Below are 20,781 nucleotides of genomic sequence, written 5' to 3'. Positions count from 1 at the left end.
TTCCTTCTGCATTGCATCTGCATTGCATTACATTACATCTGCATTGCTTGTTCTTTGTGGTTTTAGGCTGTGTTTCTGTATAAGCACTTTGTGACATCTTTATAAATCCAATTGATTGATTGATTAATAATGAAGGTCACAATTTGTGGCAGCGGTGGATTCATGTGGCCAGAGACAGGCAGCCTACATAAACCAGAGAAAGACAAGTTAACTTCAAAACATGAAACTCTGACGCATGCAACATTAACTCCTGTTTAACGTTAACTCATGGGGATCCCCCCAAGAATGGATTGAGAAACCGTGCTATAACCACCCCAAGTCTCTTCCCATCACCCTTGGACCCTCAACCCTTACCTGCGCCTCGCCCAGCCCCAGCTCGATCATCTCCACTGACTTGCGCAGCAGGCTGGACTTCTCGTGCACCAGGTTGGCCTCCTCGTCCTTCTTCAGGCAGCGGATGGTCTCCAGCAGGCTGTGCAAGATGGAATTGTGCTCGCTCTTCAGCGCCTCCAGGCCCTGGATCACCAGCTTGGTGCTGGAGATGATCTCCTCCTGGGACAGCTTCTCCAGACGGTCTTCCCTGGGGTACACCATGATTGACATTGCCTAGTGGACCTAGGACCTAATACACTTAGTGGAGGGAAGTGGAAGAAAATTAAGGTGGATGTTAGGTCACTCTTCGGGCAGTGGTTCCTTTTAATGCCATAACCTCACTTTTGGGGATTTTCTTTGGACCCATCAGAGCAAAACAATAGCCTACTTCTTTTCACAAGTTGTTTTTTAGTGACACAGAAGGGACTAGCCGCTACTAACCTCCATTTGGGAAACTGCTCTAGGGTCAAGTGGGGGGAATACACAGCTCAATTGTCTGGTCTTGTTACGCGCTACACAGAAAGCTTGTCAACAGGAGGCTTAATAATGCTCCAAGACAAGTCAGAGTGATGCTCCTGTTAACTATTTACAAAACATAAATATTATATAGGCTATATATAGCTACTATTTTGACTGCCATGCATAGTTGATATACCTAAGTTCTACAAGATTCCAACATCTTGAGACTTCCACTGTCATTATTAGCAGAAAAAAAGCACAGCTCAAGCAAACATTAATTCATTGAGGTTGCTCCGTTTACAATCCACGCTACAAGGATAGAGATGTACAAGAAAATGGAAGCCTTGGGATAGAAAATGACAGGATAGGAGTCCAATCTAGCCCACAATCTCTACACTCCCTGGAATCGACAAAGCCAGAGGAATAAAACACTTTGCTCCCCCTGCCTTCACAAGACAGTCACATGATTATGCTTGGCGTGGGCATAGCAGCAGAAAATTAGGCTAACCCCCGAGCATTTAGCCCCGAGTTCATCATCAAAGAGCTTGGAGATAAATATGAGGAAACTGTTGTAGCCGGCTGAATGTGCATTTCCATTGTGGAAAAATTCCGCTCTAGTCACTCGTATTAGTATTCTTATTCCAAAACAGGCAGATAATCGCGAACTTTGTGGTGATTTTTCATTTAAATTGAAATATCCCATTACAAAGTCTGTTTAGAGCCATGGAAACAGACTGCCAGAAATAGAGCACCAAGAGCCAATCATAAAATGAGAACTAGTCCCGCAGTGTGCCTATGTATCATTTCACCTGGATGCACAGAGCGAACTCAAGCGTGCACACACACGCAGCTTGACAGAGTAGTACAGTAGGCTTGCATGACATTCTTTTTATATTGAAAACACACACGGCATTGAGCCTCAATCCATTCTTTTCAGCAAGTTCTAAAAATAGGTTGACGATACAGCCAAAGTCTATAGATTCAGAAAAATACAGAATTGGTTTTAAGAATGGGATTCGGCTAAATGTAATCTGGAAACAAACTGAATGGATATCTAGACTCTAGACTACATTGAACACAGGGTAAATAACAACTAGTGCAAATGGTAGCACATAGGCGGTCACCAATGTTGAAACTTGGCATGACGGATTACAGAGGTCCAATTTCAAAGAGTAATGGCGCTTTTATAGGAGCATGAGTCATATTTAATGAAAGTGGCTACAAAGCCACTATTAAACTTCTCAATGGGCATCTGTAGGAAATTCCATTTCGGATTAACCTCGAGGCATAGTCAACAGCGTGGGGGGGGGGGGGGGGGGGGGGTTCTTTGAGCAAGCATAGACAAGACGTTTTCAATACCATAACGCAGTTAGTCCATACATCCAAAAGGTAATGAGATCTGGTATCAAAAACACTATAGATTTATTTGCATGGTAAAGCAAAGTAGTATAGTACAGAAATAATGCCACACATGCGAACCAAGCATACAGCATTGGGTTAGTCTTCACAGGGTCAAGTACTGTTCAGCTACAATAGGTTAAGATGTGGGCTAGTAGAACAATTAGGTCTAATTATTCATTGCAGTATGTAAGTTAGCTGTGGGCTAAAAGGAAGCTTGAAATTAGCTCTCTTAATTATTTACACAATGTCCCAAGGTGCACTCAGAAGAAGAAAAAGGCACAATGCAGAAAAACAAGTATGATGTTAGCTCACATGAATAAGGGATATTGGGTTCCCTCAACAGAAAACACAAGCCAGGGTTGTACTAGCCTACATTGTATTCCCTTTCAGTCAATTCAGAGGAATTCATTGAAATACAACTAATTAATTCTCATAATTAGGTGCTCATAATTCTCTACTGTGGAGTTATCAATTAATGAAGTTGAATAAAGTTCCTGATTTGACATGGTATAGACCACAAACAAAAGCTTCTAGCAAATATGACAATGGTGACCGGGACACACTGCCATTTAAAGGAGAAGGAAGCTGAAATATAAAAATTGCCCTCCTTCTCACTTCCTCTGCATAATAGACCACCACCACGGGTGACATTAAAATTGCATGAGAACAGTGTGGCTAATTCAGACGCTGTCTCCATCTCCATGCCCTGTCTCGTGTCATCCAGTCTCTTTGGTAGCATAAAGCCATTCCTCTACAATCCCATCACGTCCAGATGGAATTATAGGGCCCATTGGTGAGCTATCTTTTAGCTGCTGATGACTTAATCTTCTCCTGCCTCTGGTCTCTGCCGGTTACCAGTGGATAGGAGTGATTGCAGACTGATGTTTCTGATTTAGGGACATGTGGGAAGGAGGCACAGGTGGCTTTGGTTGGGGAGATATGTAGGGACAGCTGGAAACCTACTGGGGATGTCAATCAAAAAAAGAATACAACTTAAAAATACCTGAAATAGCTTGGTATACACTGTCATCATCATAAATCGCAAAAGCCTTCTTTGCAAAGTGGTGAAATATTGTTGTAGCCTCGTTTACATTTTGAGCTTCCATAAACATGAGTTGGGTCTACAGACAATCACGGACTACAAAAAGAAAACCAGCCACGTCACAGACACCGACGTCTTGCTTCCAGACAAACTAAACACCTTCTTTGCCCGCTTTGAGGATAATACAGTGCCATCCACGTGGCCCGCTACCGAGGACTGTGGGCCCCACCCTCTCCATGGCCGACGTGAGTAAGACATTTGAAAGTGTTAACCTTCACTAGACTGCCAGCCCAGACGGCATCCCTAGCCGCATCCTCAGAGCATGCGCAGACCAGGTGGCTGGTGTATTTACCGACACATTCAATCTCTCACCATTCCTAGTATGCTGTCCCCACATGTTTCAAGATGGCCACCATTTTTCCAGTACACAAGGCAAAGGTAACTGAACTAAATGACTATCGCCCCGTGGCACTCACTTCTGTCATCATGAAGTGCTTTGAGAGGATAATCAAGGTTCATATCACCTCCACCTTACCTGTCACCCTAGACCCACTTCACTTTGCTTACTGCTCCAATAGGTCCACAGATGACGCACATCGCCATAACACTGCCCTATCCCATCTGGACAAGAGGAATACCTACGTAAGAATGCTGTTTGTTGACTACAGCTCAGCATTCAACAACATAGTACCCTCCAAGCTCAACCCCACCCTGTGCAATTGGGTTCTGGACGCCCTGACGGGCCGCCCCCAGGTGGTGATGGTAGGAAACAACATCTCCAGATCGCTGATCTTCAACACTGGGGCCCCACAAGGGTGCGTGCTCAGCCCCCTCCTGTACTCCCTGTACACCCATGCCGCCAACTCAATCATCAAGTTTGCAGACACAACATTAGTAGGCTTGATTAGCAACGACGACACAGCCTACAGGGAGGTGGTGAGGGCACTGAGTGTGGTGTCAGCAAAACAACCCCTCACTCAACATCAACAAAACAAAGGAGATGATCGTGGACTTCAGGAAACAGCAGAGGGAGCACCCCCCTATCCATATCAACCGGACAGCAGTGGAGAAGGTGGAAAGTTATGTTCCTCGATGTGCATATCACGGGCAAACTGAAATGGTCCATCCATACAGAGTGTGGTGAAGGCGCAACAGCGTCTCTTCAATATCAGGAGTCTGAAGAAATGTAGTTGTCACCTAAAAATGTACAGATAGACAATTGAGAGCATCTTGCTAGGCTGCATCACCTCCTGGTACGGTAACTGCACCTCCCACAACCGCAAGGCTCTCCAGAGAGTAGTGCGGTCTGCACAAAGCAACACTGATGTCAAACTACCTGCCCTCCAGGACACTTACAACACCCGATGTCCTAGATTATCTTTTTGGCCTTCCTGTGACAACAACCACCCGAGCCACTGCCGGTTCACCCCGCTATCATCCAGAAGGAGAGGTCAGTACAGGTGCATCAAAGCTGGGACCGAGACTGAAAAAGAGCTTCCATCTCAAGGCCATCAGACAGTTAAATAGCCATCACTAACACAGAGGCTGCTGCATACATACAGATTTGAAATCATTGGCCACTTGAATAAATGAATCACTAGTCACCTTAAATAATGTTTCCATATCTTGCATTAATCTCATATGTATAAATTGTATTTTATACCATCTTGCCTATGACGCTATGCCATTGCTCATCCATATATTCTTATTCCATTCCTTTATTTAGATTTCCAGGTAGTTGTTGTGGAGTTGTTAGATTACATTTTAGATATTGCTGCACTGTCGGAACTAAAAGCACAAGCATTTTCCTACACTCGCAATTACATCTGCTAACCATGTGTATGTGACGAATAAAATTTGATTTGAGTATAGCGAAACAGGAAGACACTGCTGTTTATACTGAAGGTGGATCAGCTAAGCCACTTTATCTTCTGAAGAATCTGACTTTGCTCTTCACTACTTCTATTAAGGATGTATTGACATTTACAAGTAGACATTTTACAGAAAGTAACTAAGATTGTGTTTTGAACAAACTGTCAAATGCATCTGCAACCTTTAATATATCCATTAACTCATTCAACGTCAACAATCAATAACATAACCTCTCACAAGTTGAAATTTATGTGTATTTTTATTTATTTAACTAGGCAAGTCAGTTAAGAACACATTTTTATTTACAATGACGGCCTACCGTGCAAAGTGCATTTTCTATAACAAGCTACCCAACAGTGGTGCTAAAACTACCACATGCTTACAGGCCTAGGTCACACATGCATGCTATGAAGTCTTGCTCTGGACCAGACATTTATTAGTAAGACTACACTTTCCATCTAACTGTGGCAAAATGGTTGATTTACTGTATGTGAATATAGGTAGGCCTATTTGTACACAATATCCAGTGAAAATAATGCATTGATGCTCACAGAACTCTTCTTGCTTAGATACACCGAAGGCCTTTAGACTAGAGGTCAACCGATTAATCGGAATGGCCGATTAATTAGGGCCGATTTCAAGTTTTCATAACAATCGTAAATCTGTATTTTTGGGCGCCGATTAGTCGATTTTTTTTATACCTTTATTTAACTAGGCAAGTCAGTTAAGAACACATTCTTATTTTCAATGACGGCCTAGGAATGGTGGGTTAACTGCCTTGTTCAGGGGCAGAACGACAGATTTTCACCTTGTCAGCTCGGGGGATATAGTCTTGCAACCTTACAGTTAACAAGTCCAACACAATAACGACCTGCCTCTCTCTCATTGCACTTCACAAGTGCCTGTTACGCAAATGCAGTAAGCCAAGGTAAGTTGCTAGCTAGCATTAAACTTATCTTATAAAAAACAATCAATCATAATCACTAGTTAACTACACATGGTTGATATTATCTAGCGTGTCCTGCGTTGCATATAATCTGACTGAGCATACAAGTACCTAAGTATCTGACTGAGCGGTGTTAGGCAGAAGCAGGCGTGTAAACATTCATTCAAACAGCACTTTCGTGCGTTTTGCCAGCAGCTCTTTGTTGTGCGTCAAGCATTGCGCTGTTTATGACTTCAAGCCTATCATCTCCCGAGATGAGGCTTGTGTAACCGAAATGTAATGGCTAGCTAGTTAGCACGCACTAATTGTCGTTGTGTTGCTGGTTCGAGCCCAGGGAGGAGCGAGGAAGCTATACTGTTACACTGGCAATACTAAAGTGCCTGTAAGAACATCCAATAGTCAAAGGTTAATGAAATTCAAATGGTATAGAGGGAAATAGTCCTATAATAACTACAACCTAAAACTTCTTACCTGGGAATATTGAAGACTCATGTTAAAAGGAACCACCAGCTTTCATATGTTCTCATGTTCTAAGCAAGGAACTGAACCGTTAGCTTTCTTACATAGAACATATTGCACTTTTACTACCTTCTCCAAACCTTTGTTTTTGCATTATTTAAACCAAATTGAGCATGTTTCATTATCTACTTGAGGCTAAATTGATTTTATTGATGTATTATATTAAGTTAAAATAAGTGTTCATTCAGCATTGTTGTAATTGTCATTATTACAAATACTTTTAATAAAAATATATATATATTATTTTATTTATTTTTAAAATCGGCATCGGCTTTTTTGGTCCTCCAATAATCGGTATCGGTGTTGAAAAATCATAATCGGTCGACCTCTAGACTATAATGGACACATGCTGACTTGAGATCCACGCATATAACTTCAAATTTCTCAGAACTCTCCTTTTGAAAGTCCAATTTACACACGCATATTTAAAGTTAGGATAGGGCCCGTAGATCTCCATTCTATCAAACCCAGTAAGTCAAAAGCAATGTTCTTCCAGTGTTTTTCAGCACAAGACAAATGTTGTTTTGAACATCCTAGACAACCAGTTACGGAGATTGAATGAAAAGCCCTGCTGAGTCGCTAACCACCCTCTACCCTTTGTCTCCTCGATGTGGAGCACCAAGGCTAAAGATACTTTTATAAACAGCTGGTCTGATATAATAGCTCTTCAAGCTGACATTTTCCAACCATTCTGGCAATGGTGAGTCATGGCAATGAATCATTGATGCTGGTTCAAATGCCACGGTGCCTCTTTCAGTGAGGCAGAAGGAACGGGAAAGAGGGATACCTCGTCAATTGTACAACTGAAATGTGTCTTCCACATTTAACTCAACCCCTCTGAATAGAGAGGTGCGGGGGCTGCCTTATTCGTCATGTAAGTCGTCTGCGCCCGGGGAATAGTGGGTTAACTGCCTTGCTCAAGGGCAGAACGACAGGGGGGCTCCCGAGTGGCGCAGTGGTCTAAGGCACTGCATCTCAGTGCTTGAGATGGTTCAAATCCAGGCTGAATCACAACCGGCCGTGATTGGGAGTCCCATAGGGCGGTGTACAATTGGCCCAGCGTTGTCCAGGTTTGTTCTTAACTGACTTAGTTAAGTAAAGATTAAATAAAATAGTATTTTGTAGGACTCTTTGTATGTACATTTTTGACTGACAAAGGAGACAACAGCCCAACGTGATTTCAGAAGTCGGTATCACGAGGGTCAATTATAGGCCTATTACCGTTTGTGTCAGCCTGCTTCGAGGTTTCACCACCAGGGCATACATTTATTTGACAGAGCACGTTGAAAGGAAACTTCACTGCAAACTACTATGAAAATAATTAGAGGAACAAAAACTTTCATACAGTACTGTATGTCTTCTGGGTGTGTGCACTTGAGCACCTGTCTGGTAAAACTGTAACTAGGGGACCAATTTCTTCCTTTTATCTCTCTTTCAGATCCAGTTACATAACGGACTGCCTTTGTTATGAGATGTCTGCAGTCCAAAGGTCACCTTACTTCTCCACTCTAGTAAATAAACAGCCAAGTGGACTGGACAAGCATCTCTGCTTTTTGAAGCACACGTTGAGCCCTAGAAACTAATATAGAACTCTGTAAATACATGACTTTATTATAAAAGCTTGGTAAGAATACCTGTCATTGAAAGTACAAAGTCATTTGTGGAATATTAGGTTTCTACATTGTGTTAAAGCACTATTTTCCTATTGAGATATATTACATTGAAAAGAAACCAGCAGGTTTCTGATGAGGACACGCAAGAGATCTGTCATTCATTCATTCATTGCAATGATCATTGATATGCTAAAGAAGCTATCCCTTTTCATTTCTTTGCGCCCCCAAATGTTTGGATATACTAGTAAGGTTGTTAGCCAATGAGGTAACATGACTGAAGAAAGACAAATGGTTATCATCGTCGACAAGCGAGTAGTTTTAGAACATCTCACGATATGGTTTATTAATGGAAAATGTGGTCCCGTCGATTAGAGTTTGACCGACTACGATTTTTCAACGCCAATACCGATATTGGAGCAACAAAAAAAGCCAATACTGATTAATCGCAATGAACACTTATTTTAACTTAATATAATACATAAATGAAATCTATTTAGTTTCAAATAAATAATGAAACATGCTCATTTGGTTTAAATAACGCAAAAACTGTTTTGGAGAAGAAAGTAAAAGTGCAATATGTGCCATGTAAAAAAGCTGATGTTTACGTTCCTTGCTCAGAACATGAGAACATATTAAAGCTGGTGGTTCAATATTCCCAGGTCTTCAATATTCCCAGTTAAGACGTTTTAGGTTGTAGTTACAGGAATTATGAAGCGTCGACTATTTCTCTCTATACCATTTGTATTTCATATACCTTTGACTGTTGGATGTTCTTATAGGCACTTTAGTATTGCCAGCCTAATCTAGGGAGTTGATAGGCTTGAAGTCAAACAGCGCTGTGATTCAAGCATTGCTAAGAGGTGCTGGCAAACGCAGTTTAAATGAATGCTTACGAGCCTGCTGCTGCCTACCACCGCTCAGTCAGACTGCTCTATCAAATCATAGACTTAATTATGATAAACACAGAAATACAAGCCTTTGGTGATTAATATGGTCAAATCCGGAAACTATAATTTAGACAACAAAACATTTATTATTTCAGTAAAATACGGAACCGTTCTGTATTTTATTGGAAGGGTGTCAACCCTAAGTTTAAATATTGCTGTTACATTGCACAACCTTCAATGTTATGTCATAATTATGTAAAATTCTGGCAAATTAGTTCACAGTTCGCAACAAGCCAGGTGGCCCAAACTGTTGCATATACCCTGACTCTGCTTGCACTGAACACAAGTGAAGTGACACAATTTCCCTAGTTAAAATTGCGAGTCCTTTTGATGCTGCACTCGCGTTAACAGGTGGTCAGCCTGCCACGCAGTTTCCTTGTGGATTGCAATGTAATCGGCTCCCAAAAAGGGCAATTACCGATTGTTATGAAAACTTGAAATCGGCCCTAATTAATTGGCCATGTCGATCGCTACCGTCGATATACTACAAGAAAGACCTAGTTGGGCTACAAGCAAGCCTTTTTCGCTGCAGTAATGGTGAAACCATGACTCTAATGAGTCTGCACTCCCTCGTCTCTCTAGGGCAGTGTTTCCCCAAACTCAGTCCTCGGTACTCCATGGGTTTACCTTTTGTTTTACGCCCTAGCACTAAACAGCTGATTCAAATAATGAACTCCTCATCAAGAATTCGTTATTTGAATCAGCTGTGTAGTGCCTGGGCAAAAAAATAAACGTAAACACCTTGGGGTCCCCAGGACTGAGTTTGGGAAACGCTGCTCTAGGGCACTTGAAAACAACGGTACAGCGAAGCCTTATCATTACAATAATTATTATCTGGGAGATTTGTTTTCATAGTCGCACAGTTCTTCCAAAATTAAACTCCTGGTCGCACTAGATGGGTGCAATTGCGGCCCCCTTTACACTTCTATTGGTTAATTTTTATGCTAGGACTCCGGTACACAGGCGCAAAGCGGGGGCGCTCCAGTACAGTAGGTGGCGGTAATGCACCATAACGTGGAATGCCAACTGCCGATAAACCCCAAAGAAGAGGCGGGGGTGACAATGGTAGCTAGTTAGCTAGGACACCGGTATATGCAAAACTGGAGATTCCACCAAGTAGGTGTGGATATCACAATTGTCTACATTGGGCCATTTGATAGGGTTGCCTCTCCAGCTATGGGTAAACAAACAGTGACTTAAGTATACTGCGATAGCTTTACTGTTAGTCTTAGCATGTCAGCTAACAAATTAGTGGCAGAATAAGTATCATGCAAATCATTTGTTGTGATCGACAAGTATGTTAATAATAACGAACGACACTTGAGGCTGCTGAAAACGTTTATTGAAACGACAAAAAGCGTCAGCAGTTTGTTTAGGATGCCGCCAAACCTAGGTTAATTAAATGGGAGTAACAGGAGTAGCCTACGGCTGTATCACACTCGGGGGCGTGGTCACGTTAAACCACGCCTTGCCGTGTATCTATAGACAATAGCGTGAAGACTGCGGGGGCGTTCGTGCATCAATCAATGGGATGCGCCCCTGCCCAGTCATGTGAAATCCATAGATTAGGGCCTAATGTATTTATTTCAATTGACTGATTTCCATATATGAACTGTAACTCAGTGAAATTGTTCAATGTTAGGTTTATATTTTTTTTCAGTATAAATAAAATAAGCCTTTACAAGAACTGTTATCAATAGGCTACTTACTGTCTGTAGTTAGGCTGTGTAGTCAATAAGGCAAGAACAAACACACTGCCTCTCTGATGTGTCTTTCTAATGCAAAGTGTTGAATTCTGTGAGCCAAGACAAAAACACAGATGCTGTTATATGTATGTGGTTACATACCTAAATTGGTTAATTCCTCGTAGGACAGCAAGGAACTATAGGAGCCTTCTCGATGTACATGCAACAGCAAGAAACCTATCCCAACAGAATTCGCAGAGGAGCACGGCGATTTGGTTCGGGAAAATGCTTGATTTTTTTTACAAGAACGACGCCATTTCATTGCGCACAACTGACAAACAAACTCTTTGACGGTACATTCTAAATAAATATCAGGGCGACCGCAATGATAAATGTGTTGCCAACGGAGCTTATTTTAAATCCAAAATGTCTTCCATGGATATTGATCTCCCAGCATCCACAGCGAATATTTTTGAATGACGTCGTCATGTATTGGATTTTTCGGGCGTGGCTGCACAGAGGCTGTGTATATGAGTTAACAAATCCAAATACATCATTCCCATAGATACATCATTGGTCATATAGATAAATAAATCCCCCATTAATTGTATTAATTTGAATGGATACTTGCCTTCAACTGGTCTACATAGCAAATACATGAAATGTGTTGATTTGATTAATAACCTAGTTATACAAAAAATATATATCATTAAATAGTTCTAACCAAACAAAAAAAGAACAAAAATCCAGATGTTCGAATATGGTAAAAAAAAAATCTATATTTCACAACTTAATGTTAGATGGTTCGTTACCCTGAAAGTAGCCTATGGGAGAAACTAATCAGATTTCAGATTTCCTTGAACATCCACTAAAATATTTAGCTAACATTAGCCACGACTAGCTAATAATAAAAAATCATTTAAAGGAAATGTATTAAACAAACGGTCCTCAAGAAGGAAAGAGATCAATAGTTTCTAGTAAATCATTGTGTGATGCATTTATACATATGATACGAAGACAATTAGGAACACGGAAACTCATTTGAACGCGGCAAAAGAGTTGCGGGGTAAACCACACATCACTCGACGAACAACATCAATACATTAATACCGCGTTCAAGACAACTTGGAACTCGGAAATTTGAGACTTGTAAACTCGTTGTGGAAAGATGAGGTCAGAGTTTCCCACTTTGATATGATCAATATATGACCAATAGGAAGCTCTACGCAAAAAACGCAAGCAAATTCAAGTTGGCATAAACAAGGCATAAACGTAATTCAGAGCCCACATACCCAGGCTTAATTCCAAACACATAAAAGACACACCCTATCCCCTCAGCCCTCAAATTAAGTGATTGCAGGGCGAGGGAGGAAGGAATGATTTTTAAATGGATCGCACTTGCTTGGAAATTCGTCACTCATTCAATCCGCGATGACGTTGATTTCAGCCACCGGTAGTTTGTGGGTGCTTTATATGCTCTACAGTCAATTATGATTGCATGTCTACTTATATTAACTATACAATTATTAATATACGACTACTGTATGATATCTTGCAAATGAATTAGCTAACTAACATTAGCCTGCCTAGCTGGAACGTCTGAAGAATTTAAATGTTTTATTTCTACAATTTCTAAAAGTCAACCAAACAAAAACATAATTACTTTTACAAGAAGTGTTTGTGCATTAGTAGCACAATTTCTAACCTTTTTACATTCGTTTTTACTTACACTTGTATGTTGACTTATCCATATTGACATTGAGGTTTTAAGTTTCGGTGGACTTTTCTTAGCGGATGTACAATCATCGCGAATTGAATTTATGTGGCGTTTCAGGCCCAAAGTGAACATAATTGTACACTCACAAACTCAATAAAAAAAACAAGGGCTGAGGTGCTTACGATTGTTTGGCGAGGGTAGGTGGATGAGAGTGTATTTTTTTAAAATTTGAAACGCAGCCCGGAGACGTGATAGTCTGGTGTCCCATTGTGATATAGCTACATAGCTCTGACAGATGGGATTCACACTCAGTGAGAATTTGTCAAACCACACTAGCTTCGCCAGGAGTGGCTCAACATGTGGTTGCTAGCAAACCGACTGCATGCTAGGTATCAACCAGCCAATGCATTTGTTTGGGGTGGCAGTTAACCTAGTGGTTTGAGCGTTGGGCTAGTAACCAAAATGGTTGCTAGATCGAATCCCTGAGCCAACAAGGCAGTTAAACCACTGTTCCTAGGCCGTTCTTATCTGACTTAGTTAGATAAAGGTAAAAAATCAACACCCAAACCAGTAAGGTCGGTTAGTCAATCACGGCTCGATATTGCAGAGAATCCCGCCATTTTCACGTTCCCTCGCCCGTGCTCGCATTGCCCAACGGTCCCCCGCCCTCTTCACTTCCGTCGGATGAAAATGAATGGATTCTGTTTTTTCATCGCCCCCTATCGCCATCAGTGGACAGCTACTGTGGACACGCAGCTCGAACACGCACCTTCTAAAATGTGCCGTGGATTACACACTGTTCAACCTTACTACATTTTTCAAATGATTGGACCTTAAAGGTTATATTTCCAGACAGAAATATCACAGACGACCTGATCGAACCTGGTTCTCCTGTGACAATCACCCCAACCTCAACAAGCAACCCATCACTCACCAGCCAGCACCTGCAGCAGCCTTTCCACCATCTATATGCAAATACAGTCCTCATTATCTTAAATGGAGCTATTTGATTGTCAACCAATTTAGTAACCACACCACCAAATGAAACAGCAGATTCCCATTTTTTAATTGTTCGGTCACGTCTGTCCTGAGCTACTACTAACAACACAACACCTGTGAGACCTGAGGCAGATAGACCTGCAAAAAGGAAGAAGTCCAGGGGAGGAGGCTATAGAGGATCAACAGGGAGAGGATGTTGCTGACAATGAGGATGAATGATTCTTGAAGGCTGGGCACACACTGGTTGAATCAAAGTTGTAATTTGTGACGTGGAATCAACGTGGAAAATACATTGGATTTGAAAAAAGTAATCAACCAGTAATGTTTTCATCCCTGGGGGTTCGCCCAGGGAGCCATACAAGCCAGAACAGACACTGGGCCTAGGTCACACATGCATGCCATGAAGTCTTGCTCTGGACCAGACATAGGCTCAGCATTTAGTGTCTGGTTCCTCTCACTTACACTTTCCCATAACGTTCCCGCCTAACTGTGGCTAAATGGTTGATTTACTTTATGTGAATGTAGGTAGGCCTATTTGTTTGCAATATCAAATAAAAATAATGCATTGATGCTCACATAACTCTTCTTGCTCAGATACACTGAAGGCCTTTAGACTATAATGGACACATGCTGACTTGAGATTCACGCATATCATTTCATATAATTTCTCAGAACTCTCTTTTTGAAAGTACAATTTACACACACATTTAAAGTTAGGATTAAAGTTAGTATGTCCCCATTCTATCAAACGCAGTGAATTAAAAGCAATGTTCTTCCGGTGTTTTCCAGCACAAGACACATGTTGTTTTGAACATCCTAGACAACCAGTTACGGAGATTGAATGAAAAGCCCTGCTGAGTCGCTAACCACCCTCTCCCCTTTGTCTCCTCGATGTGAAGCACCAAGGCTAAAGATACTTTTATAAACAGCTGGTCTGATATAATAGCTCTTCAAGCTGACATTTTCCAACCATTCTGGCAATGGTGAGTCATGGCAATGAATCATTGATACTGGTTCGAATGCCACGCTCAGAAGGAAAGGGAAAGAGGGATACCTAGTCAGTTGTACAACAATGCATTCAACTGAAATGTGTCTTCCGCATTTAACTCAACCCCTCAGAATTAGAGAGGTGCGGGGGGTGCCTTAATCGACATCCACATCGTCAGCGCCTGGGAAACAGTGGGTTAACTGCCTTGCTCAGGGGCAGAACGACAGAATTTTGACAGGTGTATAAAATTGAGCACATGGCCATGCATTCTCCAAATATTGGCAGTAGAATGGCCTTACTGAAGAGCTGTGACTGCCTCTTAGAGTCAACTGTAAGTGCCGTTATTGGGAAGTGGAAACATCTTTCATATTATAGATTCTTCAAAGTAGTCACCGATTGCCTTGATGACAGCTTTGCACACTCTTGGCATTCTCTCAACCAGTTTCACCTGGAATGCTTTTCCAACAGTCTTGAAGAACTTCCCACATATGCTGAGCACTTGTCTGCTGCTTTTCCTTCACTCTGCGGTCCAACTTATCCCAAACCATCTCAATTGAGTTGAGGTCGGGTGATTGTGGAGGCCAGGTCATCAGATGCAGCACTCCATCACTCTCCTTGGTCAAATAGCCCTTACACAGCCTGGAGCTGTGTTGGGTCATTGTCCTGTTGAAAAACAAATGATAGTCCCACTAAGCGCAAACCAGATGGGATGGCGTACCGCTGCAGAATGCTGTGGTAGCCATGCTGGTTAAGTGTGCCTTGAATTCTAAATAAATCACTGACAGTGTCACCAGCAAAGCACTCCCACACCATCACACCTCCTCCTCCATGCTTCACAGTGGGAACCACACACGCGGAGATCATCCGTTCACCTACTCTGCGTCTCACAAAGACACAGTTGGAACCAAAAATCTCAAATTTGGACTCATCAGACCAAAGGACAGATTTCCTCTGGTCTAATGTCCATTGCTCATGTTTCTTGGCCCAAGCAAGGCTATTATTCTTATTGTTGTTCTTTAGTAGTGGTTTCTTTGCAACAATTCGACCACGAAGGCCTGATTCGTGCAGTCTCCTCTGAACAGTTGATGTTCAGATGTGTCTGTTACTTGAACTCTGTGAAGCATTTATTTGGGCTGCAATTTCTGAGGCTGTGAACTGCAGCAGAGGTAACTCTGGTTCTTCCTCTCCTGTGGAGGTCCTCATGAGAGCCAGTTTCATCATAGCGCTTGATGGTTTTTGCAATTGCACTTGAAGAAACTTTCAAAGGTCTTGAAATGTTCCACATTGACTGACCTTCATGTCTTAAAGTAAGGATGGACTATTATTTCTATTTGCTTATTTGAGCTGTTCTTGCCATAATATGGAATTGGTCTTTTACCAAATAGGCCCATCTTCTGTATACCACCCCTACCTTTTCACAACACAACTGATAGGCTCCAACGCATTAAGAAGGAAATAAATTCCACAAATGAACTTCTATCAAGGCACACTTGTTCATTGAAATGCATTCCAGGTGACTACCTCATGAAGCTGGTTGAGAGAATGCCAAGTGTGTGCAAAGCTGTCTGACATCAAGGCAAAGGGTGGCTACTTTGAAGAATCTAAAATTATTGACCACTTTTTTGGTTACTACATGATTCCATGTGTGTTATTTAATAGTTTTGATGTCTTCACTATTATTCTACAATGTAGAAAATAGTAAAAATAAAGAAAAACCCTTGAATGAGTAGGTGTGTCCAAACTTTTGACTGGTAGTATAAATCAATGTATATGCAAAAACACAGGTATTGAAAGAGACAATTGTGAAAATCAACCTGTAATACATGCTGTGAAATATGATGATGATGAACGTGGTTTTGAGTGTTTTTTTTTAGCAAACATACATTTTTATTTTTCTCAACAAGCTCGTTCAAATTCAGCTCACTTCGAGCACAATTTGTTTAGTAAACCCACTCAAACACATTATCTTAAATTCTTGTCCTTTTGCCCTCAACCCACAGAATCATTTTGATTAAGCCAATTTTTTTCATTAATGAAAGAGATGGAACAATTCTTGAAAGTGTTGATTTTTAAAAACATATTTGGCTTTTTTTTTTTACCGTGCAGATGATGATACCATAGTCTAGGAAAGGAAGCAGCAGTTGGGTTAATGTATTTTTAATGGATACAGTAAAATACAGTAAACAGTTATTTGATCTGTACAGTAACCCAAGGTTATTCATTGTTTTTCTTAGATTATCAATATGCTTTCCAAAGGATTAATCAAACAAATCCAAATATATTTTTAAAAATCAACACTTTAAAGAATTGTTCCATCTCTTGCATGAATGAAAAAATTGCCAGCTGTGAAGTTAATTCTTTTTCGTGTCCCAAACAGCATGATATGGGACTTTGTTTGTTTTAAAACCAAATTATTTGCTAGAAACCATTTGTGTTCATCTTGGAGACTTGTTCGTATCTGCAAAACATTTGAACCATACAGTATTTATATCGTCAGCAGACCTGGGTTCAAATAGATGCCTTTAAGAGCCGCATTGTTGACAGCGCTCTGCAATGCGTGATCAAATTGAATCCCGGCCATCACCTTCTTTGGAATCTGTATCCGACACGGAATGTGGGGCTGGACGCTTGCTCAAGTCCGCTATTGTTGATTGTGCTTATGAGGAGATGACCATGCCTGAGTGGCACAGATGGCAGAGAGGGAGGGTGAAAGCTTCCTATTTGACAACCAAAGTTGGATCGGATTTAATTCATATTAAATCCAAACATGAAATTAAGCTCTGGTGTGTGGAATATTTGACCTTATTAACATTAAATTGAAAGATTCAGATCATGATTCAGATGTGTACAATGACTCTGCCATCTGCTGTTGGTAAGGGGAATCCAACACCATGTAAAACTGTCCAGACTCAGGTATGAGCTCATATTCTGTGTGTGTGTGTGTGTTCTGTATGCAAAGACAGGTCTAAGTATGGTTAATAGGTACACGGTATTATGACAACATGAGTATCTTTCCAAAATGAAACAGTAATAAAACAATGCAAATTCTCTCAACACTCCTTTAATAGTCTGTTTTCACTTACAACACTTCAAAACCCAATTTCCAAACATCATTGTTTTATACAAAAGAGCTCAACTCTTTTCTTAAAAAGGGTTAGAATCATAAAATGGCCATACAAAAACTTAATAAAGAGTAAGATGGAAATAAAACTAAAAATATTACATTAAACTAAAACTGATATGACAAAAAAAAAGACATACCGACATCATAAAAACAAGAGCTTCTACCTTGTATTCTTTAGTGGTTAATTTAAAAAAGAAAGAACACTGTCTGTCACATCATTTAAAATAATGTTTGTGCAAAACCATCAGCAAACTTGAACTATACTTAAAAGAGCTGTAAAAGCTCAATGTTGGAGTTATTTGACTGTCCAGTTTTTCTTGGTATTACTTGGTGCCGCTTGACTTCCCAAAAGTAGTGCTATAATATACAGTTGAAGTCGGAAGTTTACATACACCTTAGCCAAATACATTTAAACTCAGTTTTTCACAATTCCTGACATTTAATCCTAGTAAAAATCCCCTGTCTTAGGTCAGTTAAGATCACCACTTTATTTTAAGAATGTGAAATGTCAGAATAATAGGAGAGAATTATTTACTTAATCTTTTATTCTTTCATCACAGTCCCAGTGGGTCAGAAGTTTACACAAACAATTAGTATTTGGTAGCATTGACTTTAAATTGTTTAACTTGAGTCAAACGTTTTGGGTAGCCTTCCACAATCTTCCCACAATAAGTTGAGTGAATTCTGACCCATTCCTCCTGGCAGAGCTGGTGTAACTGAGTCAGGTTTGTAGGCCTCCTTGCTCGCACACGCTTTTTCAGATCTGCCCACAAAATTTCTATAGGATTGAGATCAGGGCTTTGTGATGGCCACTCCAATACGTTGACTTTGTTGTCCTCAAGCCATTTTGCCACGACTTTGGAAGTATGCTTGGGGTCATTATCCATTTGGAAAACCCATTTGCGACCAAGCTTTAACTTCCAGACTGATAACTTGAGATGTTGCTTCAATATATCCACATAATTTACCTTCCTCAATGTGCCATCTATTTTGTGAAGTGCACCAGTCTCCCCTGCAGCAAAGCACCCCTACAACATGATGCTGCCACCCCTGTGCTTCACGGTTGGGATGGTGTTCTTTGGCTTGCAAGTCTCCCCCTTTTTCCTCCAAACATAACAATGGTCATTATGGCCAAACAATTATATTGTTGTTTCATCAGACCACAGGACATTTCTCCAAAAAGTACAATCTTTGTCCCCATGTGCAGTTGCAAACTGTAGTCTGGCTTTTTTTATGGCAGTTTTGGAGCAGTGGCTTCCTAGTCGATATAGGACTTTTTTTTTTTACTGTAGATATAGATACTTTTGTACCTGTTTCCTCCAGCATCTTTACAAGGTCCTTTCCTGTTGTTCTGCAATTGATTTGCACTTTTCGCACCAAAGTACGTTCATCTCTAGGAGACAGAACGTGTCTCCTTCCTGAGCGGTATGACGGCTGCGTGGTCGCATGGTGTTTATACTAGCGTACTATAGTTTGTACAGATGAACGTGGTACCTTGGAAACTGCTCCCAAGGATGAACCAGACTTGTGGAGGTCTACAATTTGTTTTCTGAGGTCTTAGCTGATTTCTTTTAATTTTCCCATGACGTAGGCACAGAGTTTGAAGGTAAACCTTGAAATACATCCACAGGTACACCTCCAATTCATTCAAATGATGTCAATTAACCTATCAGAAGCTTCTAAAGCCATGACATAATTCTCTGGAATCTTCCAAGCTGTTTAAAGGCACAGTTAACTTAGTGTATGTAAACTTCTGACCCACTGGAATTGTGATACAGTGAATTATAAGTGAAATAATCTCTCTGTAAACAATTGTTGGAAAAATTACTTGTGTCATGCACAAAGTAGATGTCCTAACCGACTTGCCAAAACTATAGTTTGTTCACAAGACATTTGTGGAGTGGTTGAAAAAAAGAGTTTTAATGACTCAAACCTAAGTGTATGGACACTTCTGACTTCAACTGTAAATATGTATTATGAAGTAGTGGAACATATTTGTGTTTCAGTTATGTATAGATACACTACATGACCAAAAGTATGTGGTCACCTGCTCGTCGAATGTCTCATTCCAAAATCATTGGCATCAATATGCAGTTGACCGGGGCAGCTCTAGCAGGGCAGAAATGTAAGGAAAAGACTTGTTGGAAAGTTGGCATCCTATGACGGTGCCACGTTGAAAGTCACTGAGCTCTTCAGTAAGGCCATTCTACTGCCAATGTTTGACTAGGGCGATTGCTGAGCTGTGTGCTCGATTTTATACACGTCAGCAACGGGTGTGGCAGAAATAGCCGAATCCACTAATTTGAAGGGGTGGTCAAATACTGTTGTATATATGGTGTCCATTTGTATCATGAAATAGTGGAACACTGTATAGTCAAATGAGTGACATTGACCGAAGACCTTCCCCCTTTCAGAGGCAAAAACACGAAACACCTTGACCGTCAGCAATGCACAAAGAAAGGGTCAAATATACGGTAACATACACTGTTGTTAATACTCAGCAACCACGGTGAAGATGAACAAAAAATACATCAAATGTAATACTATCCATGTAGTATCTAATCGCAAGAGAAGCCATAGTTTTCAAATGGTTGATATTGACAAATGGGGTTACACAGTACCCCTTCTGAGCGCATGCACACACAGACACACACTTAAAATCTCCAAAACACACTTTCATCCAAATGAAATGCATTTTCGTGTCAAGTCACAAACATACAAGGTAAAAAGATGGAGAGAGGCGAAATAACAAAGGAAGGAAGCTTTGACTTCCAGGTGTCCTGCATAGCCTCGACTGAAGAGGCACAGGACGTTATTTCCCTCATAGGTCTATGAGAAAATACACCTCATGAAAAAACAACACACAATACAACAACATTGCTGACATTAAAATCCTGGAAATTCCCTAAAAACCAATTAAGCCTGTGGCCCTTTTTGACTCAACATTATGAGTGGGTCTATCTTTAAAGAAAGTATAAAAACAGAGAACAGTGGACAGCAATTAGTTCATTGTTGAATACGGCACGCTAGTTTTATAAAAAGGTATTCTTGTCTTTCAGAATGGATAAAGTTAGAAAAAAGAACACCACTGTCACTG

The 20,781-nt window shown here is 40.8% G+C and overlaps 1 protein-coding gene across 3 annotated transcripts in view; it reads right to left on the bottom strand.

Moving 5' to 3' along the window:
• LOC139370554 (kinesin light chain 1-like) overlaps positions 1–11,337 on the bottom strand; it is a 36,672-nt gene extending 25,335 nt beyond the window's left edge. For 2 of the 3 annotated variants that reach the window (XM_071110124.1, XM_071110125.1), the window contains exons 1-2: positions 11,019–11,337; positions 355–630 (exon numbers count right to left, since the gene is read on the bottom strand). In XM_071110124.1, coding sequence (XP_070966225.1) covers positions 355–603 — 249 coding nt within the window. In that variant the 5' untranslated portion in view covers positions 604–630; positions 11,019–11,337. Of the gene's footprint in view, positions 1–354; positions 631–10,880; positions 10,961–11,018 lie in introns of those variants that run through there. The other variant, XM_071110123.1, reaches the window with a different exon arrangement.
• Between the last annotated feature and the right edge of the window lie 9,444 nt (positions 11,338–20,781).

Source organism: Oncorhynchus clarkii, chromosome 17, assembly GCF_045791955.1.
Source record: "Oncorhynchus clarkii lewisi isolate Uvic-CL-2024 chromosome 17, UVic_Ocla_1.0, whole genome shotgun sequence".
NCBI lineage: Eukaryota > Metazoa > Chordata > Actinopteri > Salmoniformes > Salmonidae > Oncorhynchus > Oncorhynchus clarkii.
This window is presented reverse-complemented; position numbering and strand designations above follow the sequence as displayed.